Below are 25,978 nucleotides of genomic sequence, written 5' to 3'. Positions count from 1 at the left end.
CAGTAAATGTAATACAGATAGAGAGCAGTGCAGTAAATATAATACACATAGAGAGCAGTGCAGTAAATGTAATACAGATAGAGAGCAGTGCAGTAAATGTAATACAGATAGAGAGCAGTGCAGTAAATGTAATACAGATAGAGAGCAGTGCAGTAAATATAATACAGATAGAGAGCAGTGCAGTAAATGTAATAAAGATACAAAGCAGTGCAGTAAATGTAATACACATAGAGAGCAGTGCAGTAAATGTAATACAGATAGAGGGAGATTTATCAAAACCTGTCCAGAGGAAGAGTTGCCCAGTTGCCCATAGCAACCAATCAGATCGCTTCTTTCATTTTTAACAAGGCCTCTGCAAAATGAAAGAAGCGACCTGATTGGTTGCTATGGGCAACTGGGCAACTTTTCTTCTTCACAGGTTTTGATAAATCTTCTCCATAGAGAGCAGAGCAGTAAATGTAGTACAGATAGAAAGCAGTGCAGTAAATATAGTACAGGTAGAGGGCGCTGCTGTAAATTTAGTGCAGGTTGAGGGCACTGCAGTAAATGTAGTACAGGTAGAGGACGCTGCTGTAAATGTAGTACAGGTAGAGGGTGCTGCTGTAAATGTAGTACAGGTAGAGAGCACTGCTGTAAATGTAGTACAGATAGAGGGCATTGCTGTAAATGTAGTACAGGGAGAAGGCAATGCAGTAAATGTAGTACAGGTAGAGAGCACTGCTGTAAATGTAGTAAAGGTAGAGAGCATTGCTGTAAATGTAGTACAGGGAGAGAGCACTGCTGTAAATGTAGTACAGGTAGAGAGCACTGCTGTAAATGTAGTACAGGTAGAGGGCAGTGCTGTAAATGTAGTACAGGGAGAGGGCAATTCAGTAAATGTAGTACAGGTAGAGAGCACTGCTGTAAGTGTAGTACAGGTAGAGAGCACTGCTGTAAATGTAGTACAGGTAGAGGGCAGTGCTGTAAATGTAGTACAGGGAGAGGGCAATGCAGTAAATGTAGTACAGGTAGAGAGCACTGCTATAAATGTAGTACAGGTAGAGGGTGCTGCTGTAAATGTAGTACAGGTAGAGGGCACTGTTGGAATTGTAGAACAGATAGAGGGCACTGCTGTAAATGTAGTACAGGCAGAGGGCGCTCCTGTAAATGTAGTAAAGGTAGAGGGCACTGCAGTAAATTTTGTACAGTTAGAGGGCACTGCAGTAAATGTAGTACAGGTCAAGGCCGCTGCTGTACATGTAGTACAGGTAGAGTGCTCTGCTGTAAATGTAGTAAAGGTAGAGGGCAATGCAGTAAATTTTGTACAGTTAGAGGGCACTGCTGTAAATATAGTACAGGTAGAGGGCACTGCTGAAAATGTAGTACAGGTCAAGGGCGCTGCTGTAAATGTAGTACAGGTAGAGGGCGCTGCTGTAAATGTAGTACAGGTAGAGGGTGCTGCTGTAAATGTAGTACAGGTAGAGAGCACTGCTGGAAATGTAGTACAGGTCAAGGGCCCTGCTTTAAATGTAGTACAGGTAGAGGGTGCAGCTGTAAATGTAGTACATGTAGAGTTCACTGCTGTAAATATAGTACAGGTAGAGGGCACTGCTGTAAATGTAGTACAGGTAGAGCGCACTGCTGAAAATGTAGTACAGGTAGAGGGCGCTGCTGTAAATGTAGTACAGGTAGAGGGTGCTGCTGTAAATGTAGTACAGGTAGAGAGCACTGCTGGAAATGTAGTACAGGTCAAGGGCCCTGCTTTAAATGTAGTACAGGTAGAGGGTGCAGCTGTAAATGTAGTACATGTAGAGTTCGCTGCTGTAAATGTAGTAAAGATAGAGGGCGCTGCTGTAAATGTAGTACAGGTAGAGGGTGCTGCTGTAAATGTAGTACAGGTAGAGGGCAATGCAGTAAATGTAGTACAGGTAGAGGGTGCTGCTGTAAATGTAGTACAGGTAGAAGGCGCTGCTGTAAATGTAGTACAGGTAGAGCGCACTGCAGTTAATGTAGTACAGGTAGAGAGCGCTGCTGTAAATGTAGTACAGGTAGAAGGCGCTGCTGTAAATGTAGTGCAGGTAGAGGGCGCTGCTGTAAATGTAGTACAGGTAGAGGGTGCTGCTGTAAATGTAGTACAGGTAGAGGGCATTGCTGTAAATGAAGTACAGGTAGAGAGCACTGCTGGAAATGTAGTACAGGGAGAGGGCATTGCTGTAAATGAAGTACAGGTAGAGGGCATTGCTGTAAATGTAGTACAGGGAGAGGGCAATGCAGTAAATGAAGTACAGTTAGAGGGCACTGCAGTAAATGTAGTACAGGTAGAGGGCGCTGCTGTAAATGTAGTACAGGTAGAGGGCGCTGCTGTAAATGTAGTACAGGTAGAAGGCAATGCAGTAAATGTAGTACAGGTAGAAGGCAATGCAGTAAATGTAATACATATAGAGAGCAGTGCAGTAAATGTAATACATATAGAGAGCAGTGCAGTAAATGTAATACATATAGAGAGCAGTGCAGTAAATGTAATACACATAGAGAGCATTGCAGTAAATGTAATATAGATAAAGGACAGTGCAGTAAATGTAATATAGATAAAGGACAGTGCAGTAAATGTAATACAGATAGAGAGCAGTGCAGTAAATATAGTACAGTTCATATCAGAACATCTAGTACAGGGACAGGGAAGTTCAATACATTTGTTACAGATAAAGAGCAGTGTCATTCATGTAAGGGTGAATTCACACCACGTTTTTGCAATACAGTTCCCCTATCAAGTTTTTGATGAAAAGCGGATTCCTCAAAACCGGACTAAACTGTATTAAAATGTGTGTACACATTTTAACCTGTATACAGTTTGAAAAAGGATGTTCAATTGCATCCAATTTTTAAGAAAAAATGTATAAGTTTTTATCTTTTTACTGTATTATTAATAAAGTTTCACTTGTTTAATTGAAATTCCAAGAAAAAAATGGGCAAAGTCAAAAACCGTATGGTGCACGGATGGAACTGTATGCACATACGATTCTCTACAGTTCCCATTGACTCCCATGTTAAAAAAAAACATATATGGTTTCCATACGGTTTTTCACCCGGGTCAAAAACTGTGTAAGGCTACAGTTTTGGGTACGGGAAAAAAATTGGACAAAACCTTACAAGACGCAAGATGGACGCAACCGGATGCATTTTTTGGCATATAGTCTTCATCAGAGAGTCAATGCATACGGTTTTGAATATGGTTCCATGCAGTTTTCAAAATGAAAACGGACACGGGAACTGTATTGCAAAAACGAGGTGTGCATGCACCCTAATACGGCTAAAGGGCAGTGCAGTATATTAAGCACAGGGGGGAGGGGAGTATTTATCATTGTTTTCTATCGCTTTTTTTGGCCTATATTTGCAAATTTCTTTTATTTTTGCTTTTATCTTTGTAAAGGATGCAGTGGTCACAAATTTATGAGAGAGAGAGAGAGAGAGAGAATTAATAAGGTAGAGAATAAGAATGTTTAACCCCTTGGGGACGGAGCTCATTGTAACCCTATGGACGGGAGCATTTTTTTTGCAAATCTGACCTCTATCATTTTATGCATTAATAACTCTGGGATGCTGTTACTTATACATTTCATTCCAAGATAGTTTTTTCGTGACATATTCTACTTTATGTTAGTGGTAAATTTACAGCAATATTTGCATAATTTCTTCGTGAAAAATTCTTAAATTTCAGGAAAAATTTGAAAATGTAACATATTTCTAACTTTGAAGCTCTCTGCTTGTAAGGAAAAGGGCCAACTAAATTACATATTGATTCACATATACAATATGTCTACTTTATGTTTGCATCATAAAGTTGACATGTTTTAACTTTTTGAAGACATCAGAGGGCTTCAAAGTATAGCAGCAATTTTTTAATTTTTTCTGAAAATTTCAAAATCAGAATTTTACAGGGACCAGTTAAGTTTAGAAGTAATTTGAGGGTCTTTATGTTGGAAATCCCCTATATTGGACTGCATTATGAAAACTGCACCCCTCAAAGTATTCAAATCGACATTCAAAAAGTCTGTTGACCCTTTAGGTGTTTCACAGGAATAGCAGCAAAATGGACGTGAAAAATCAAAATCTCAATTTTTTACTCTAAAATGTTATTGTAGCCCCATTTTCTTTTTCATTTTTACATGGAGTAAAAGGTAAAAAGGCCCCCCAAAACTTGTAATTGATTTTCGCTCGACATTGGGCTTTTGGAGAGTAAATTTTAATTAAATGTTTTTTTGGGGGGGCATGTCACATTTAGGAAGCCCCCATGATGCCAGAACAGTAAAAGAAATCCCACATGGCATACTATTTTGGAAACTTCACCCCTCAAGGAATGTAACAAGGGTTGAGTGAGCCTTAATAACCCACAGGTGATTGACAAACTTTCATTAAATTCCTACGTAAAAATAAAAAATTTTAAAAAATTAAATAAAATTCTGGTGTTACCCCAATTTTTTCATTTTCACAAGGGGTAACAGGAGAAAAAAACCACCAAAAATGTGCATGGAAATACCCCATATGTTGATGTAAAGTGCCCTGGGAGTGAACTACAATACTCAGAAGAGAAGAAGCACCATTGGGCTTTTGGAGAGAGAATTTGGTTGGAATGGAAGTTGGGGGTCATGTGCGTTTACAAAGCTCCCATGTGCCAGAACAGTGGACCGGGGGGGGGGGGGACCCGACGGGGGGGTCCACGGGGGGGGGGGGCGGTCCATGTGACCCCATTTTGGAAATTACACCCCTCATAGAATTTAATAAGGGGTGCAGTGAGCCTTTACACCCCACTGGTGTTTGACACATCTTTGGAACAGTGGGCTGTTAAATGAGAAATTTTATATTTCATTTGTACGGACCACTTTTCAAAAAAATCTGTCAGACACCTGTGGGGCGTAAATGCTCACTGTACCCCTTATTACAGTCTGTGAGGGGTGTAGTTTCCAAAATGGGGTCACATGTGGGGGTGGACCACTGTTCTGGCACCATGGGGGCTTTGTAAATGCACATGGCCTTCAATTCCAGCCTAATTCTCTCACCAAAAGCCCAATGGCGCCCCTTCTCTTCTGAGCATTGTAGTTCGCCTGCAGAGCACTTTACATCCACATATGGGGTATTTCCATACTGAAAAATATGGGGGTAACACCAGCATTTCAGGGGAAAATTTTTTTTTTTTAATTTTCAAATCTAACATTAACGAAAATTAGTCAAAGACCTGTGGGGTGTTAAGGCTCACTATACCCCTTGTTACATTCCGTGAGGGGTGTAGTTTCCAAAATGAGTTTTTTTTTTTAAATTTATGTCAGAACCGCTGTAACCATCAGCCACCTCTGTGAAAACACCAGCAAGTTAGTGTAAATTTTACCTTTTCATAAGGGTAAAAGGAGAAATATCCCCCCAAAATTTGTAACGCAATTTCTCCTGAGTACGGAAATACCCCATATGTGGCACTAAACTGTCACCTTGAAATATGACAGGGCTCTGTAGTGAGAGAGCGCCATGCGCATTTGAGGCCTAAATGAGGGATTTGAAAAAGGGGCGGACCCAGATATAAGGATGGGGCTTGTCTCAACCAAAACCCTATGGCAGTGTTTCCCAAACAGGGTGGCTGCAGCTGTTGCAAGTCTCCGAGCCTGCCAGAACAGTCAATGGCTGTTTGCCAATACTACGAGTTGTTGTTTTGCAACAGCTAAAGGCTCCGTTTAGGAAACATTGCCGTATGAGACGTTTTTCATTTTTATTCGGGGGATGGGGACGTGTAAGGGGGTGTATATGTATATGTTATGTTTTACTTTTTATTATGTGTTAGTGTAGTGTTTTTAGGGTACATTCACGCGGGCGGGGGTTCACAGTGAGTTTTCCACTGGCAGTTTGAATTTGAGCTGGAGTTTGAATTTGCCTCAGCTCAAACTTGTAGAAGGAAACCCACTGTAAACCAGTTTGAATGTGCCCAAACCTTCAGCTGTTGCAAAACTACAACTCCCAGAATGCACTGACAGACCATACATGCTGGAACATGTACAAGTTTTGCAACAGCTGTAGGCACACTGGTGGGGAACTACTGAGTTAGGAAACACTCTAGCTCAGTGATTCCAACCCGTTTGCCTCCAGCTGTTGCAAAACTACAACTCCCAGCATGTACAGTCTGTCAGTGCATTCAGGGAGTTGTGGTTTTGCAACAGCTGGAGGCACACGGGTTGGAATCACTGAGTTAGGAAACAGACTCTAGCTCAGTGTTTACCAATCAGTGTGCCTACAGCTGTTGCAAAACTACAATTCCCAGCATCACCGTAGTCTCCAGAATCGCCACAAATCGCTAGTCTGAATTGACTGACGATTTGCGGTGATCGCCGACATGGGGGGGGGGGGTCTCAGGACCCCCCTAGGCATTGCCACAGGATGCCTGCTGATAGATATCAGCAGTCATCCTGGTCCGGTCTCTGCCCGATGCGTGGCAGGGTCCAAAATTCCCATGGGTGTGCAGGGATGCCCTCCATCCTTAAGTACCAGGATGTGAGGGCATACCTGTACGCCCTCCGCCCCCAACAGGTTAAAAACATAAAAAGTTAAGAATGAAAAGAAAAACTACAGTTGTCCATATGAAACAATCAGATATTTTTTTTTAAGGTACAAAAAGGAATGGTAAAGATGTAAGAAACAATAAGATTATTAGCACTGTTAGCAGTGGATGTGAAGATCTGCGCAAAATTTATCATGGTCACTGTGACAGTATGATAAATTTGGAGCAGCACCGCCAAAAAGAAAAAAAAAAAAAAAAATGCATCTAGACAAACAACAAAAATGATCTAGCCAAGACCATTATTGATAAATAACCACCAGGGAGAGCAATACAGTACATATAATACAGGTAAAGGGCAGTGCAGTATATCTAGTATAGGGACATGGCAGTATAATACATTTGTTACAGGTAGAGAGAAGTGCAGTACATATACAGATGCAGCCATGGTTATCTTTAGAGATGAGCTAATCGAATCTGATGAATCTGAATTCTATATGAATTTCAGGAAAAATTTTATTTGCAATGAATGCCAATATTGCCACGATTCAATCGTGCAAATCGGTTCATTAATCTCCATTTGGTGTGGTCCAGGCTCCAGAGCATCTAAAATGGCGGATCCGCATGTGAGAACATGGGACAAGGAATCCTGGGAAGGCGGGAACAAGGGTAGGTGGGATGACCCTGAATCACATGCAAGATGCAGCCTATCAGCAGCCAGTCACCCCTGTGATGTCACAACCCTGTTTAATTGGCAGCCATATTGCGGCCAGTCACTTCATTCTTACACTGCAGAGAGATAGATAGGGACAGACAGCGCTGTGTGTTGCACAGAAAAGCTTTTTCCAGCAGCGATTTACCTCCTAGTCAAGTTAGCGTTCTGTTGAACAGAGCAGTTTGTCACAGAAAAGCATTCTTATTGCAGCGAGATTGTGAAAGTGCTGTGCACAAAAACTTTTTTAAGCGTACTGTGTAAAATTTTTCTGCCCTCATAAGTGCATATGATATACGTACATCTAAGTGTGTTACCATTTTGTTCCTGATAAAGTCTCAAGGCCCTAGATACTGTGAAAAGACAGCCAAAGGTTCTCACCGGCTGGTGTTGTTTACATACTTTTTTAAACATACTGAACATACTGTGGCAAATGTTTCTGCCCTCATAAGTGCATACCACATATGTACATCTAAGTGTTGTACCATTTTGTTCCTGATAAAGTCTTAAGGGCCTAGATACTATACAAGGCCAGCCAAAAGTACACACTTGTTGCTGTTCTAGACAAATGCTGTTTTAACCTGTTGGGGATGGAGGGCGTACCTATACGCCCTCCGCTAACACCCTTTCTATAATTATTTTCTTTTTGGAACACAGAGCTCTCTGCTGACATCATGACCACAGTGCTCTCTGCTGACATCTCTGTCCATTTTAAGAACTGTCCAGAGTAGGAGAAAATTCCCATAGAAAACATATGCTGCTCTGGACAGTTCCTAAAATGGACAGAGATGTCAGCAGAGAGCTCTGTGGTCATGATGTCTGCAGAGAGCTCTGTGTTCCAAAAAGAAAATAATTTCCTCTGTAGTATTCAGCAGCTAATAAGTACTGGAAGGATTAATATATACCGGTATATGTATATATATATATATATATATATATATATATATATATATATATATATATATTTATATTATATATATATTTTTTTTTTTTTTATAGAAGTAATTTACAAATCTGTTTAACTTTCTGGCACCAGTTGATTTAAAAAAAAAAAACATTTTCCACCGGAGTACCCGTTTAACCCCTTAAGGACTCAGGGTTTTTCCGTTTTTGCACTTTCGTTTTTTCCTCCTTACCTTTTAAAAATCATAACCCTTTCAATTTTCCACCTAAAAATCCATATTATGGCTTATTTTTTGCGTCGCCAATTCTACTTTGCAGTGAAATTAGTCATTTTACCCAAAAATGCACGGCGAAACGGAAAAAAAAATCATTGTGCGACAAAATCGAAGAAAAAAATGCCATTTTGTAACTTTTGGGGGCTTCCGTTTCTACGCAGTGCATATTTCGGTAAAAATGACACCTTCTCTTTATTCTGTAGGTCCATACGGTTAAAATGATCCCCTACTTATATAGGTTTGATTTTGTCGCACTTCTGGAAAAAATCATAACTACATGCAGGAAAATTTATACGTTTAAAAATGTAATCTTCTGACCCCTATAACTTTTTTATTTTTCCACGTACGGGGCGGTATGATGACTCATTTTTTGCGCCGTGATCTGAAGTTTTTATCGGTATGATTTTTGTTTTGATCGGACTTTTTGATCACTTTTTATTTATTTTTTAATGTTATAAAAAGTGACCAAAATACGCTTTTTTGGACTTTGGAATTTTTTTGCGCGTACGCCATTGACCGTATGGCTTAATTAATGATATATTTTTATAGTTTGGACATTTACTCACGCGGCGATACCACATATGTTTATTTATTTATTTTTTTACACTGTTTATTTTTTTTATGGGAAAAGGGGGGTGATTCAAACTTTTATTAGGGAAGGGGTTAAATGACCTTTATTAACACTTATTTTTTACTTTTTTTTGGCAGTGTTATAGGTCCCATATGGACCTATAACACTGCACACACTGATCTCTCATCCTGATCACAGGCGTGTATTAACACGCCTGTGATCAGCATTATCGGCGCTTGACTGCTCCTGCCTGGATCTCAGGCACGGAGCAGTCATTCGTCAATCGGACACCGAGGAGGCAGGTAAGAGCCCTCCCGGTGTCCGATCAGCTGTTCGGGACGCCGCGATTTCACCGTGGCGGTCCCGAATAGCCCGACTGAGCAGCCGGGATACTTTCAGTTTCACTTTAGAAGCGGCGGTCAGCTTTGACCGCCGTTTCTAAAGGGTTAATACCGCACATCGCCGCGATCGGCGATGTGTGGTATTAGCCGCGGGTCCCAGCCATTGATTAGCGCCGGGACCGACGCGATATGATGCGGGATCGCGGCGCGATCCCGCTTCATATCGCGGGAGCCGGCGCAGGACGTAAATATACGTCCTGCGTCGTTAAGGGGTTAAACTTGGGAATCTAATATAATCTTAAATTTTAAAAAAAATTGATGTACTCTTTTCAAGACTGAGGCCCTATGGTCGTCATCATAAATTACCTGTGGAATTATCGCAAGAATCCAATTAAACAGCTTGGAGCGATAACAATGAACTATAACTGATAAAATGAAACATTTTCACTTTCACAGTCAGGGGGACGCTGAGAGGCAGGGGCTGGAATAGGTGGTATCTCCCCTGGCGGAGGACCGCCAGCTTGATGCTCACCAGAATGGGTAATCAAAAAATGTTAATTAATTTAAATTAAATGAAAATAACATAAAAAATCGGCCACATCCAGATGCTCTGCGACAGTGATTCTAATATTGATGCCTGTAATCGCCATGTCATACTAAATAACAGTATTATTTCATTAACACAGCGCACTCCCTATGCATGTTAGGACAAGGAAAAGTGTTCTACACCCCTATTGAGCCTCTCTGTAGGCCAGAAATAGCTGTTTTAAATAGATCCGAACCAAATTTTTTCTGAAAATTCGGCAAATCGGCCAAATCAAATTTTTCAGAAATTCGCTCATCTCTAATGCATTAGCAATATGCTGTGTTGGGATATCCTAATTCACCAGGGAACAAGATAAGTTATAGAGGAGTAATGTTAAACTTAAGTGTGTGTAACACATTAGGATGAATTAACTCAACTTTAGTATATGTAGAAAAAAGAGATAAGAACAGAAAAATGGCGCTATCTAAGTGCCGTAAAAAAAAAAAAAAAAAAAAAAAATATATATATATATATATATATATATATATATATATATGGGAACACATTAAAATAGCCAGTAAAACTGATTGCGGTGAGTGCAGATAGGTAATACTGTTCCACTCACCTATTCGTGTTGCGCTGCAGTCACAACACTGTTTTTCGCATGAAGGAAATACTATGTATTCATAGGGTCCTCTGGCAGCCCGGCATCCAGTTCCGAACAGCAATTTTGTCGGTCTTGAAAGATAGGGAGAAGTGGTCCCCGGGAGCGCCACTCCAACAGCTCCCCGGGCAGAAGAAAGCGGACGGCACAAAAACAGACCTGCATGTGACTAAACCTGAGCAGATGGCCGTCCGCTTTCTTCTGCCCGGGGAGCTGCTGGAGCGGCGCTCCCCGGGGACCACTCCTCCTTAACTCAACTTTAGAAGTGCAGTACAATATCATAAAATTTCAGATATCAAGATGAGGGTGGCTACATCTGTAGCACAGGTAGAGGGCTGTACAGTAAATGTGTACAGGTAGAGAACAGTAAAATACATGTACATTGAGAAGGCAGTACCGATTATCTAGTTATGGTAGAGATCAGTGCAATACATGCCTTACAGGTAGAGATCAGTGCAATACATGCAGTACAGGTAGAGAGAAGTGCAGTACATACAGTACAGGTAAAGAACAGTACAATACATGCAGTACAGGTATAGAGCAGTGCAATACATGTGGAAAAGGAAGAGAGCAGATCAATACACGCAGTACTTGTAAAGAGCAGTGCAATACATGCAGTACAGGTAGAGAGCAGTTCAGAAACATGCATTACAGGTATAGAGCAGTACAATACATGCAGTACAGGTAGCGAGCAGTTCAGAAACATGCAGTACAGGTATAGAGCAGTGCAATACGTGCAGTACAGGTAGAGAGCAGTACAATACATGCAGTACAGGCAGGTAACGAGCAGTTCGGAAGATGCAGTACAGGTAGAGAGTAGTGCAATACATGCAGTACATGCAGAGAGCAGATCAATACATGTCGTACAGGTAGAGGGCAGTACAGTACATGTAGTACAGATAGAGAGCAGTGCAATACATGTAGTACAGGTAGAGGGCAGTACAATACATGCAGTACAGGTAGAGGGCAGTACAATACATGCAGTACAGGTAGAGAGAAGTACAGTACATGCAGTACAGGTAGAGAGCAGTACAGTACATGCAGTACAGGTAGAGGGCAGTACAGTGCATGTAGTACAGGTAGAGGGCAGTTCAGTACATGTAGTACAGGTAGAGAGCAGTACAATACATGCACTACAGGTAGAGAGCAGTACAATACATGCAGTACAGGTAGAAAGCAGTGCAATACATGCAGTACAGGTAGAGAGCAGTACAGTACATACAGTACAGGTAGAGAGCAGTACAGTACATGCAGTACAGGTAGAGAGCAGTGCAATACATGCAGTACAGGTAGAAAGCAGTGCAATACATGCAGTACAGGTAGAGAGCCGTTCAGAAACATGCAGTACAGGTAGAGAGCAGTACAATACATGCAGTACAGGTAGAGAGCAGTGCAATACATGCAGTACAGGTAGAGGGCAGTACAGTGCATGTAGTACAGGTGGAGCGCAGTACAGTACATGTAGTACAGGTAGAGAGCAGTACAGTACATGCAGTAAAGGTAGAGATCAGTACAGTACATACAGTACAGGTAGAGAGCAGTACAGTACATGCAGTACAGGTAGAGAGCAGTGCAATACATGCAGTACAGGTAGAAAGCAGTGCAATACATGCAGTACAGGTAGAGAGCAGTACAGTACAGGTAGAGAGCAGTACAGTACATGCAGTACAGGTAGAGAGCAGTGCAATACATGCAGTACAGGTAGAAAGCAGTGCAGTACAATTAGTTCAGACAGTTCCATGAACTGCTAAGCCTGTAATATTAAATGTGGTTTCATTTTACAAAATCCTAGGATAGATCATTGTAACCAGAGGGGCTTCCAGAGTGATCAATTATCTACAGTAGTTATGCAGCAGAGTCATATAAAATTCATATTTTACAGAATAAACAACATTTCGATTTCAAAAGACGAAGGAAATGCATTATTAATGTTATTACTAATACATAATTTTCTACATCTAGGTTTATCCATACATATATACAGGCTATTCATTGCTTCCAATGTTATATCTGTTTTCTATAAACATTTTTTATTTTCTCAAACAATTTATAGTTTCCACATGTGCATCTACGGAGTTCCGCTGCACCGATGGGACCTGTGTTACTAAATCGGCTCAATGTAACCAGATGATTGACTGCTCTGATGCTTCAGATGAAAAGAACTGCAGTAAGGGTTTCATGTGAAAATCATTTGAATATGGTTCATAGGAATGTTTTCTCTAGCTTGTTTTTATCCATTCCCTGAAAAAAAAAAAAAAAAAAAATATATATATATATATATATATATATATATATATATATATATATATATATACATATATATATATATACAGTACAGACCAAAAGTTTGGACACACCTTCTCATTCAAAGTTTTCTTTATTTTCATGACTATGAAAATTGTAGATTCACACTGAAGGCATCAAAACTATGAATTAACACGTGTGGAATTATATACATGAGGTGTCCCAGTACCGCATCCTATGCGGTCCCTTTATGTGTATGGGTCCCCATAGCCAGAGTCCCTAGGACGTAGGGGTCCATGTTGAATAGTCTACCCCTTGTCACCTCTATTCCATCTAGTAAACCAGTAACTTATGCAAGGTTTATGTAAATATAGTTATATAAATGTAAATAAATAGTTAATTACCTGCGCGTAGCATACTAGGACCTGCGGGTCATGTGACTAGGTGAACCCTATGGTATTTCTGCTTGAGGACCTGTGGAGGTCCCTATGACGTATGCAATCCCATAATTCTGTGTACGAGTGAATGACAGGTATTCGGACCAATCAGATTCACCCCGCCCCTGCCCATATAAGGTAGCGGCGGTCATTATTCTCTCTCTTGTTCCTGGGCTGTCAACCGAGAAGGACCTGCGCAGCTATTCTCGCAGTGAGTTAGGCCTGAGCCTTGCGGCAACGGCTGATCAATGCTAAATCGAGAGTGTATCAATCCCCAGACACTCTGCAGCATCACCGGACCTAATCTAATCCCTAAATCCGGACCAATCTGCAATATCTACCCTAAATTCAGAGACTTTCTAAATACCTCAAGGTCCGCAACAACTGTCAGTCACTGATCAATATAAAGACTGTTATATTAGACTGTTACTGTGCCTTGGGTGTACCGTAAGCACTTAAGTAACGTTGTTTAAGTTCATGTTAAATCTCCTTGTGGAATTTCATGCACCTATCGTTACTGGGAAAGGCGGCGATAGGCCGGAGAATTACCTCAGCATACTAGCCCTCAGCCTGGCGTCACGAACTATAGGGTTAACATTAACCCCTCATTTACCGATACAACATCCCCACTACTATACACCCCTAAGGGCTACCACATACAAAACAAAAAAGTTTGAAACAACTGAAAATATGTCATATTCTAGGTTCTTCAGAGTAGCCACCTTTTGCTTTGATTACTGCTTTGCACACTCTTGGCATTCTCTTGTTGAGCTTCAAGAGGTAGTCACCTGAAATGGTTTTCACTTCACAGGTGTGCTGGTGTGGAGGAGGAGGTGTGATGGTGTGGGGGTGCTTTGCTGGTGACATTGTTGGGGATTTATTCAAAATTGAAGGCATACTGAACCAGCATGGCTACCACAGCATCTTGCAGCGGCATGCTATTCCACCCGGTTTGCGTTTAGTTGCACCATCATTTATTTTTCAACAGGACAATGACCCCAAACACATCTCCAGGCTGTGTAAGGGCTATTTGACCAAGAAGGAGAGTGATGGGGTGCTGCGCCAGATGACCTGGCCTCCACAGTCACCGGACCTGAACCCAATCGAGATGGTTTGGGGTGAGCTGGACCGCAGAGTGAAGGCAAAAAGGGCCAACAAGTGCTAAGCATCTCTGGGAACTCCTTCAAGACTGTTGGAAGACCATTTCAGGTGACTACCTCTTGAAGCTCATCAAGAGAATGAGTGTGCAAAGCAGTAATCAAAGCAAAAGGTGGCTAGAACCTAGAATATGACATATGTTCAGTTGTTTCACACTTTTTTGTTAACTATATAATTCCACATGTGTTAATTCATAGTTATAAAGCCTTCAATGTGAATTTACAATTTTCATAGTCATGAAAATAAAGAAAACTTAGAATGAGAAGGTGTGTCCAAACTTTTGGTCTGTACTGTATATATATATATATATATATATATATATATATATATACACCTCCATACAAACATATAGTAGAATAATTTTATCTTTGCTTCATGGCTTTATTGCAGCTACAGATTTCTCCTTCTTTACATTTATTATTAGCTCAACATATCCAAAAATTTGTGTCACATGATGATTAAATTGATAGACATGTAAATGATATGCAAATACAAATAAAAAAAATGTAATTACATATAAATATGTAATTATGTAATATTGAGTATGAGTGTTAATGGACACTCTTCCACACCTTGACATGCTATTAATGAGATTATTAATGGTTGTCTAAGGAATGTTCTGCCACGCTGAATGCACTTGGGCACACTAATCATTAAAATCCACTTCTGACAGCTTCTATAGCCATTTTAGACCAAAAATTTGTCCCAGATGTGCTTGATGGGAGACAAGTTTATGTTCTGATGAAAAACAGCTCCTGGGTCATTTCAGAGAAATGGATGTACCATTGGTTCCTTGACCAAATCAATGTAACACTGAGCTGTTACTGTACCTGGAATGAAGCCTTAAAGGGTTCCTGCTACCATACATTATGCCACCCCATACCATCATCCTAGGAGGAGGACTGTGGTGAGGTCCCCTTATGAAAGCCTTTTTAAGGTGATACTCACATGGTCTCAGACCAATCTATTGTTATCACTGTTCCCAAGACTGTATGGGGACTCAACACTAAAGAGGATAGTCCTCGATGCCAGCCTCCATTGTCATCTTTCTCTGCACCATGAAAGCCTTTGAGATTGGAGGCGTGAGGTCAGGGGAACACCTGTAGCTGGACATCTGGCTCGTAGCCCAATGTTGTGCAATCACCGTCAGATGGTTTGTGTAGACAGTGCTTAATGTCCTAGACTTGGTATGAGACATCCAATTTCACTTGTTGCATTCTTCTAATCCGACTATCTGTCTGTGCAGAAGTTTGCCTCTGTGCACGTCATGCTGTTGCTCCAGTTTATCATTGGTTTCCTAACCACTGGGACAAGCAACAAGGACATCTCAGCCTACGTGATCTACCTGGGGTTGGTGATAAACTAAGGTCTGTCAGTTCAAGGTCCACCTTTGTTTGCGACAAGTGGTAATAACAAGTCGACGAATAGGAGGCATCGTACAATCATACTGAACAGATTTCCAAAGTTTCATGTGGCTGGAAAACATTTGCTTTCGATCTGATTTTTGAGATACTGTATTTCATTTGTATAGTAGAAAAAAAAAACTAGAATCCTTAAAAGGAACCTGTCACTAGTTTCATGTTCAGACGAATAAAGGAGAATGATCCAGGAAATGGAAATGCGTTTGATGGTCTCCTAGGTGTGCTATCACCTGTGTGATTGTTTTTGTCCGTCCATTTCAATACAGTGGTCCCTCAAGTTACAATATTAATTGGTTCCAGGATGACCATTGTATGTTGAAACCATTGTATGTTGAGACCATAACTCTATGGAAACCTGGTAATTGGTTCTGAAAATTTCATCCAAAATTAGGAAAATGTGAGGATTAAATAAAAATAAGTAGATAACTAATATAGATAAAGCAAGTCCTTACATATAAAAGTAATAAAGATCTGCTGGGAGCTGTAATCACTGTCTATGTAGATGACAGGAGCTTCTTCAGGGTCCTGTACAGTACACACAGTGTCCTAAAAAAGTAAAATGGTGCTGCCCCCCACCTGGTGCCCAAAGGAGCAGCTAACCCTGGCACAGGTAAAGAGTACAGAACATGTAATACCTCCCTGTACTGTAGGGGGCGCTACCAGAAACCATTCAGTGCATACACTTCAGTAATACAGGTAAAGAGTAGTACAGAACATGTAATACCTCCCTGTACTGTAGGGGCTGCTACCAGACACCAGTCAATGCATACACTTCAGTAATACAAGTGTTTTACTAGTAAAATGCCCATTCTGATTGGTCGGTTCTTCCAGCCATTGACATGTTTCACAGATCTGGATTGTCTGTCGTATTGTATGTTGAGTTTGGTTTCAAGTTACAATGGCCCAGAAATGACCATTGTATGTTGAAACTATTGTATGTTGAGGCCATTGTAAGTTTAGGGATCACTGTAAAGCTGAACCTTGCCTTTAGGATTTGCACGCTGGATCGTTCTCCTTTCTTCATCTGAAGTATTGCACGGGTTGGGGGCAGGATCCTGGCACAGGCATTGTGGTAGTGGTGAGCTGAACAACTGGCTCCAGAAAGTTAAACAGATTTGTAAATTACTTCTATTAAAATGTTTTATTCCTTTCAGTACTTATGAGCTGATGAAGTTGAGTTGTTCTTTTCTGTCTAAGTGCTCTCTGATGACACGTGTCTTGGGAGCTGTCCACAGTAGAAGCAAATTCCCATAGCAAACCTCTTCTACTCTGTTCCCGAGACAAGCAGAGATTTCAGCAGAGAGCACTGTTGCCAGACAGATAAGAACAACTCAACTTCAGCAGCTTATTATTATTGGAAGGATTAAGATTTTTTAACAGAAGTAATTTACAAATCTCTTTAACTTTCTGGAGCCAGTTGATCTAAAAAAAAAAAAAAAAAGTTTTTTTCCCCTGAATACCCCTTTAACTAAACATAAGAAAAGGTAAGGGTGGGCACATCTGTAGTGTTTGATCTTCATATGGTCATTTGGACAACACCTAAAGCTATAGTCTAGTCGTGTGTAAAAAGTTAATTTTGATTTTCACATTCAGTCCATTTGATATTTTTTCTTAGTATTTACAATTTTCTTTAATTTAGCTTTTTATAACATCAAAATCATCATGGGAAAAATAAAGGGTTTGGTTCTATTTCCAGAAACAGCTCTAGTCTTGTCCACAGCCTATGTCTGGTATTACAGTTTAAATGAATCCCTGGACAAGAATGGCATTGTTTTATGGGGAAAAAAAAATTCTATTCCCAGACAACCCTTTTATTATCTATAAAGAGTCTTTGGTTATGCAAAGTGCTGAAAAATATTGCCACCTATGTTCCCACAATGATGATCCACACTCACATGATGTTGTTCATACCATTGAATTCCACTAATCGTCCATTTTAAATAAAGTTTGATGAGTTTTCTGTGGACATGTCGATCTTCTATCACCCTCCAGACAATACTGACTGCTCTCATTATTACAAGCTCGGAGTGAAAAAGAGCGGATTTATACCCTGTAACTCCACTTCCCTCTGCATTCTGCCAGAATGGATCTGCGACGGCGCAAACGACTGCGGGGACTATTCCGATGAATTAAAATGCCCAGGTAATTTCCCATTTCTGCTGATGTATCCACTTGGCTTTGTGTCATGGTAATATCACGGCATAATAAAATGCTGAATTTACAAAGATATGAAATTAGGAGACGTTCGGTGGAGGGCTGCCATTTCCTAACACAATGCAAGGAACGTTTCATTGTTTTAGCCAATTTTGAGACATTTTTGTCCACACTTTATAATAAATTTATAAGCTTCCAATGTCATTGAATAGAATGTGCCATTGTGTCGTTGGAATAAATGTCTAATCTGCAGGAAGGCAAGATACTTGGTTAGGAGAATAATTTCTGTAAAAGGAAGGCATTTGGTACAAAGAACACCGTCAATATAATATAATTTTTTTGTATCTGAACAGACGCATAACAAGACTAAACTAATAGGACCATATGATTTTTTTGTCTGCTGTCAGTGTGCTATGTTTTAATGTAAAATCTGTAATATGGGCCCCACCAACATACTGGGGTTTATTTACTAACATGATCCCAACTCTTTTTTGTCGGGTTTTGCACCCAAATTGTGTCGCACGTTCCATGCGACACAATTTGCGACCCAAAAAAAAAAAAAAAAACTCCATTTTCCAAGAAAAACCTGAAAAGGGGGCGTGGTCATGGGATAAAGTGGGTGTGGTCTCGACAAAAGGGGCATGGATTTGAGATGAGGAAAACATGGCAGATCAGAGCATGTGTAAAAAAAAAAGGAAAATGTAGGGAAAAGTTTCAAAATGAAGGGAAACCTTAGTAAATACCTCGGGAAAATACCTGTCGGAAATCAAAACCCACAAAGAAAACTACACTCCATTCTTAGTAAATAAACCGCGCATTGTGCCATATACAATACTGGTGGCTTCTTAAATGACGGAGAGACCCCCTTCAATACCAGGGTCTTTATGTGTCTAAAATATGTACAATCTCTATAGTTAAAGGGGTAGTCCAGTGGTGAAAAACGCATCCCCTATCCTAAGGATAGGGGATAAGTTTGAGATCGCGGGGGGTCCGACCGCTGGGGCCCCCTGCGATCTCTCTTTACGGGGCCAGGCTCTCCAGCCAGATAGCGGGTGTCGACCTCCGCACGAAGCGGTGGCCAACACGCCCCCTCAATACATCTCTATGGCAGAGCAGGAGATTGCTGAAGGCAGTGCTTCGGCTCTGCCATAGAGTTGTATTGAGGGGGCGTGTTGGCCGCCGCTTCGTGCAGCGGTCGAAACGCCCCCTTCCCTGGTCCTGGGCTCTGTACAGGAGATCGCAGGGGGCCCCAGCGGTCGGACCCCCCGCGATTTCAAACTTATCCCCTATCCTTAGGATAGGGGATAAGTTGTTCACCACTGGACTACTCCTTTAAAGCCCTATATCTCAACATCAATAGAATAGAAATGATTACAAAAAAAATACTTCATCATTTAAAACTATCTTTATTCTTTTTTTTACCCAGCAAAAAAACTACAAAAATGTAAAGAAAATTACTTTGCCTGCCGCAGTGGGAGGTGCATTTTAAATACATGGGTATGTGATGGCCAGAAAGACTGTGAGGATGGGACCGATGAGCTGCACTGTGGTGAGTGATGGGAATCGCATTCATCGGCTTTATGCCTATAAATCAATGTCCTAGCAAAAAAATAATTATAATTTGGTCCTCACCACGTTCTCATCTCCTGTATGTCCATAATCATTATAAGTGAAGATGAGAGAACTCCTCTACATTTGTTTCAAGAAGATTTACTGTCAACCAGCCATCAATTTAATTTGGAGTTGAAGGTCTATTTGCATTTTGCAGTCCCCATGATAGGCCGGGTGCATTGTCACTTACCCTTGGGCCAGTGTATTTGGGTGGTTATCTCAAAGAGGTATCACTGCATCAGGCCGGTCTATCTGCGGCAGAGCCTGACCTTTTATCATTGCACAATTCTTTAGTTAGCTGCTGCTATTGATGAGTGTGGCCCCTGGGCTACTGCAGAGATAGGGGAGGAGTAACGATAGGGTGGAGAAACAGTACTCCAGGCAGCTTTAATGAATTATTACTCTGTAGCCAGCATCAGAATGGTTTACGCGACGCAGCAGTGCAATGCCATGATGCCAGACTCTACCCTATCTAGGACCATGGACAGGTCGCAGAAGCAGAAGCACATTTTTTAATCAACTGGTGACAGAAAAGTTAAACTGATTCGTAAATTACTTCTATTTAAAAAGTGTAATCATTCCAGTACTTATTAGCTGCTGTATGTTCCACAGGAAGTTCTTTTCCTTTTTAATTATGTTTCTGTATGACCACATTGCTCTCTGCTGACACCTCTGTCCATGTCAGGAACTGCCCAGAGCAGGAGAAAATCCCCATAGCAAACCTATCCTGCTCTGGACACTTCCTTACATGGACAGAGGTGTCAACAGAGAGCACTGTGGTCAGGCAGAAAATAAATTCAAAAAGAAAAGAACTTCCTATGGAGCATACAGCAGCTGATAAGTACTGAAAGTATTAAGAACATTTTTACAAATCTGTTTAACTTTCTGTCACCAGTTGATAAAAAAAATAATAATAATCCACAGGAGTACCCCTTCAAGGCCATATGGAACCTGAGGGTTCTGAATAGGAAAATTGGATGTATTGGTACATTGCAATCCCTTACCAAAGATAAGATCCTGATCTATATTAAGTTGTTTGGATCTGTAATATGGTGGCCATAAACTTATACAGGCACTTACTGCACCATGTGCCTCCAACTTTTTAAAATTAAATGCTACATCACATTACTATGGACTTATTTTCCCTTAAAAGCTTAGATTCGAGAGTAGAGTATGGTGACTCCTAAAGGCATCACATAGGGGCACAAGAAGTGCCAATGGAGTGTCCATTATTTGTATAGACTCCGTTTGCCACCACATATAGCCTCCAGCATTGCTATCAAAGTTACAGTAGAATCCAGAATGTGGCAGTTTCCTATGGGAATACTGGCTCCCATCAGGAGGAACCCTTTTTATATGTTCCGTAAGCAATGTAGAGAGAGTATCTTCATGTAGGTGTCCAATTGTGATTAACTACACAAAAACCCTGAACTTTCTGGATTTTTTTACACAACTTTTTTCCCCTTAGGTACTTCATGCTCATGGAGTCAGTTTGCCTGCTCAAAAAACAAGTGTATATCTAAACAATGGATGTGCGATGGAGAGGACGACTGTGGGGACGGTTCAGACGAAAGTGATGACATCTGTGGTAGGTGTTTCTAACCAACTGGTGATTCCAAAAAGACAATTGGGGAACCGGCATGGAGTGCGGTGTATAATTTATAGAGGAGATGGATGTTTGATAGCAAAACCAAGTATAATATAACTAAAATGCAATGTATACTCAAGATAACAAGACTCAAGATACCTGTACCAACTACACTGTGTCCAAATAAAAGATTTAGGGGTTGTGGCATCATGGCCATGCCCCTCGTGATGTCATGCCACACACCTCATGACGTCACACCACGCCACCTCAATGGAAGTCTATGGGAGCGGGCATGGCGGCTGCCATGCCCGCTCCCATAGACTTACATTGAGGGGGCGTGACGTGACATCACGAGGGGTGTGGCCATGACATCATGACCCCCGCAACTCCCATTTAGAGTTTAAAACAAAATGTTCTGAATGCTGGGGCAGTGGAGAACCCCTTTAATCACTAGGATGGAGGTGATAACTTGCAGAGGCGAACACCATTGTTTGTCAGTGCTACTCGCACATAGTCCAGCCTTGATAGAGAATACTTTATTCCATGAAAACTGTAATACATTTTTTTGAACCTTGTTACAGTTTCTGTGGCATAAAGTATCCTCTATCAAGTCCTGCGTCACCCAAATCACCCAATAAAATTCACACCGTTGGTTTTTACAAAAAAAGAGGTTGCAGCAGCACTCCAAAAATGGAGGCTCTTGGCGCACTTTTTGATCAAAATGTGTCCCCCCATCCACCACGTGGAGGTGGCCTCATTTCGGATGGGACACTAGCACACATTCTGTGCCTAACACTCATAACTCTCACCTCTGCTGGGCATATAGCCTCTGACTGATTGACATGCTGGATCCATTATGAATTTAAAATACCTCCAGAGATAAAGGGGAGGGGTGCACGGCTACAGAGGGTGCTATTCCTCCTAAGTTACACAAAAACCAGCACAACGACCTAATACACGGGTGCACGCTGCTGTGGCAAATACAGAGTATACAAAAAAAGAAGGTTGCAGCAGCACTCTTGGTCACAAAATGGAGGCTCTTGGTTTTTACACACTCAACCCAAAGGTAAACAGGTCCATTTTTTTTTATAAACATATGAAGAATCTTGCACATTTTTATGAATTTTGCTAAAAATGTGCAAGCATAATGCGTCAGAAATAACAAAACAGCAATAATTCCCCTAATAATACATCCTCCCCGTAGTGTCTGTTGTATAGTAAACAAGCTTGTTGTTTCACCAGTTCCTGTATACTGTCTGTATACTGTCTGTATAAAGTGCACTCCTTTATCAATATTACATTACTGGAAGAGGCTTAATAATTCAATTTGTCTCCTGGAAATACTGAACAGATAAATTGTATGACAGTCCCAATGGAGACCCCCGGTAACACATTTCTGTAATATTACACTTCCCAGACTGTTACTGTAAAAACTGCCTTAAGCTGCTAACAAGAAATAACAAGTCTCCCTTTTTTTCTTCCCCTCTGTTATGTTTCTTCTTTCATTCCTCTTCCACCATTTCTTCTTCTGTTTTTCTCTGTATATTATGTTCTCTTTGCTCTTCTTTATTGCCTTTTCCCCCTCATCTTACCATCTTTTATTCTATTCCTTCGTTCCCTTCCTGTTTTCCTTCCTTTATTCTTTCCATCTTTTATAATTCCTTATTCTTTTGCCTATTTCTCTTTTTCCTTTGATTGTATTTTTCTTTGTGTGTTATTTTCCTTTCAACTGTATTTTACCTTTTCATGTCCCTTTTTTTTCTATATCTTTTATATCTTGTTTTTTCTATAAATTCCTTCCTTCCCTCCAATCTTCCTTCCTTCCTTCCCTCCCTCCATCCTTCCTTCCTTCCCTCAATTCTTCCTTCCCTCCATTCTTTCTTCCTTCCCTCCATTCTTCCTTCCTTCCCCCATTCTTCCTTCCTTCCCTCCATTCTTCCTTCCTTTCCTCCATTCTTTCTTCCTCCCCTCCATTATTTCTTCCTTCCCTCCATTCTTCCTTCCTTCCCCCATTCTTTTTTCCTTCCCTCCATTCTTCCTTCCTTCCCTCCATTCTTCCTTCCTTCCCTCCATTATTTCTTCCTTCCCTCCATTCTTCCTTCCATCACTATTCTATTTCTTTATTTCTCTTGGCTTCCCCCTATTCCTCATGACTCAGGTGCTGTGACCTGTGCTTCTGATATGTATAGCTGCCCTAATTCCCACGCCTGTGTTCCTTTCCATTGGCTGTGTGATGGAGAAAGAGATTGTCCCAATGGTAGTGATGAACTTTCTACTGCTGGCTGTGGTAAGTCCAACCATTGATTACAGATAGATTGTATTAACACATCCATGTCAGAGGCTCGGTGTACCTTTACTACAGTGTTAGGTTATAATATAATGACACTAACACAGCCTTGCAGGATCTTTCTTGTGATCATTGTCACCCCTACTATGTAATAATGTGTATATCACAGTTTTCAGTCCAGCAACAAAACTGAATATAGACCAAAAATGAGTTGACCAGTGTCACTATCTGACCCAATGAATGGGTGCCGTGCTGGTTCAGCTAGGATATGGCAGCAGCCAGTTTTTAAATTCTCCTGCCAGATACTGCTTCTGTATCCCAAAAAAATGTGGTATGAATGCACCATTACCTATTAAAGCCTCTTTTGAACATATTCTTTTTAGAATACTGATAAACTATATTTTCAAAAATCTTCACTGGTTTTCATGAATACAAACAAAATACTAAAATAAATTAGCAAAATGGCATTATATACAATATATGGCACTTCAGCCAGTAGCCAATGACTTAAAAAGTAGAATATCTATTGGGCTTCATGTGAATTGTTGCTTTGCACAGCTGGGGTCCTGCATCTAAAGGGATACTCCACCCCTAGACATCTTATCCCCTATCTAAAGAATAGGGGATAAGATGTCTGATCGCGGGTTCCCGCCGCTGGGGACTCCCGCAATATAGTATGCGGCACCCACCTGTTTCTGCTCCGGAAGCGCTGGAGGGTCTGGGTCCAGAGCACGGGAACGTAAGTTCGTGACATCACGACTCCGCCCCCGTGTGACATCACGCTCCGTCCCCTCAATGCAAGTCTATGGGAGGGGGCGTGACGGCCGTTCCGTTCCAGTGCACGGGACCCAGACCCTCCAGCGCTTCCGGACCAGAAACAGTTGGGTGCCGCATGCTATATTGCGGGGGTCCCCAGCGGCGGGACCCCCGCGATCAGACATCTTATCCCCTATCCTTTAGATAGGGGATAAGATGTCTGGGGGTGGAGTACCCCTTTAAATCCCATTGAGGACAACATCTGCAAGAAGTTTGTATGTTTTCCCCTTGTTTATGTGGGTTTCCTCCCATACTTCAAAACATACTGATTAGTTTGAGTGAAAAGTGTACAGTGCTGTGGATTCTGTGTGTGCTATTTAAATAGAATTAATAATAATAATAATAATGATGATACTAATAACATTTTATAATATATAGAAAAATTGTGGCATGCTTTATCAATTGCCGTATTCCAAGCAATGCTCTATAATTCAGAGCTGTTGAGTGGCACCACATAGCAACATGCAGAGTTTTTCAGGCTCTGCTATGTACATGATAGAACATGACAAGATAGAAGCAAATAGGTGGAAGAATTTTCTATTCTCTTTATAACAGGACCATGGGTGTAAAAGATAACCAAGCAAGCAAACCTGAAAAAAAAACATGTCACACACTGTGCTAGAAACCTATGCTCCTCATTAGGAAACCCATCATGGCTACTGGGAATTGATTTGCTTATAATGTATAGCTCAACACAGTCTCCAAATGTACGTGTAACTCCAAGTCTCTGCGCTTTGCAGAGAATCCAGCAGAGATGTTATGTGTGTAGCCATCTCCATGTTTCGATGTTAGACATATTTGAGTGACAGCCTGTGAAATGATACTGTATTGAGTGGATGTGTAATCCAAAAGCACCTTCACGGATGCACTCTTTTGCTTTATTGAAATGAAACACACTTGACTTCAATTGTGAAAAATCATGCGTCTGTCTCCGAATTAATCTCAGGGTGAATGTCCCTGCATGAGAGGATTGGAATATTGTAATATGTCCTGCTTGGCTTAACTATCACACTTTAGTTTGTGAAACAATAGTGACGAGCGGCGGGGCCATATTCGAATTTGCGATATTTCGCAAATATATGGATGAATATTCGTCCTATGTTCGCAAAATTTGCATATTTGCTATGTTTTTTTTTTCCATGCAAAAATTTGTAATGAAATTCACATAGTGCCCATGCGCAATTATATTTCTACCTAAAAGAAGGGGTGGATCAGTGTCCAGTCGGGAAGTGCCATTATTCCCATAAATATTTGCATAAATTCGCATAAAAAAAGATAAATATTTGTCATTACGAATATGTATCACTGTATTCTAAATGTTTGCGAAATCGCGAAGTGACGATGTTCGAGGTAAAAATTTACATTTCGAATATTTGCGCTCAACATTATTTAACAATCCAGCTGTATTAATAAAAATCCAAATAAAGTTAACCTCATTTAACATGACAATTTTATTCTTTCCAAGGCTGTCCTCGGTAGGGACTTTTAAGTGTGGTCAGTTTCAGGGGGCAGTAATATGCTTACAGAACCTGGGACCTCTGCTGACGTCTATGGTGATATTTCAGGGGGTTATAATATGCCTATATGACCAGGGACCTTTGTTAATACCTCTGGTGACCTTTAACCCCTTAAGGACCCATGACGTGCCGGTACGTCATGAGTCCGCTCCCGTTCTATAACGCGGGGCCATGGCCATAGCGGGTCGGGCCTGGCCTCTAACAACGGCCAAGACCTGTGGCTAATAGCGCGCAGCACT

At 41.0% G+C, this 25,978-nt stretch overlaps 1 protein-coding gene across 7 annotated transcripts in view; it reads left to right on the top strand.

Annotated features, from left to right (window-relative positions):
* The window catches only part of LRP1B (LDL receptor related protein 1B), a 1,569,499-nt gene that overhangs the window by 1,293,283 nt on the left and 250,238 nt on the right, over positions 1-25,978 (top strand). For all 7 annotated transcript variants that reach the window (XM_056534716.1, XM_056534714.1, XM_056534720.1 and 4 more), the window contains 5 exons: positions 12,560-12,673; positions 17,759-17,908; positions 19,347-19,469; positions 21,000-21,119; positions 23,278-23,406. In XM_056534716.1, coding sequence (XP_056390691.1) covers positions 12,560-12,673; positions 17,759-17,908; positions 19,347-19,469; positions 21,000-21,119; positions 23,278-23,406 — 636 coding nt within the window. The remainder of the gene's footprint in view (positions 1-12,559; positions 12,674-17,758; positions 17,909-19,346; positions 19,470-20,999; positions 21,120-23,277; positions 23,407-25,978) is intronic.

Source organism: Hyla sarda, chromosome 8 (genome assembly GCF_029499605.1).
Source record: "Hyla sarda isolate aHylSar1 chromosome 8, aHylSar1.hap1, whole genome shotgun sequence".
Classification (NCBI taxonomy): Eukaryota; Metazoa; Chordata; class Amphibia; order Anura; family Hylidae; genus Hyla; species Hyla sarda.
The sequence above is the reverse complement of the archived record's forward strand: the minus strand, read 5'-3'. Positions and strand labels throughout refer to the sequence as shown.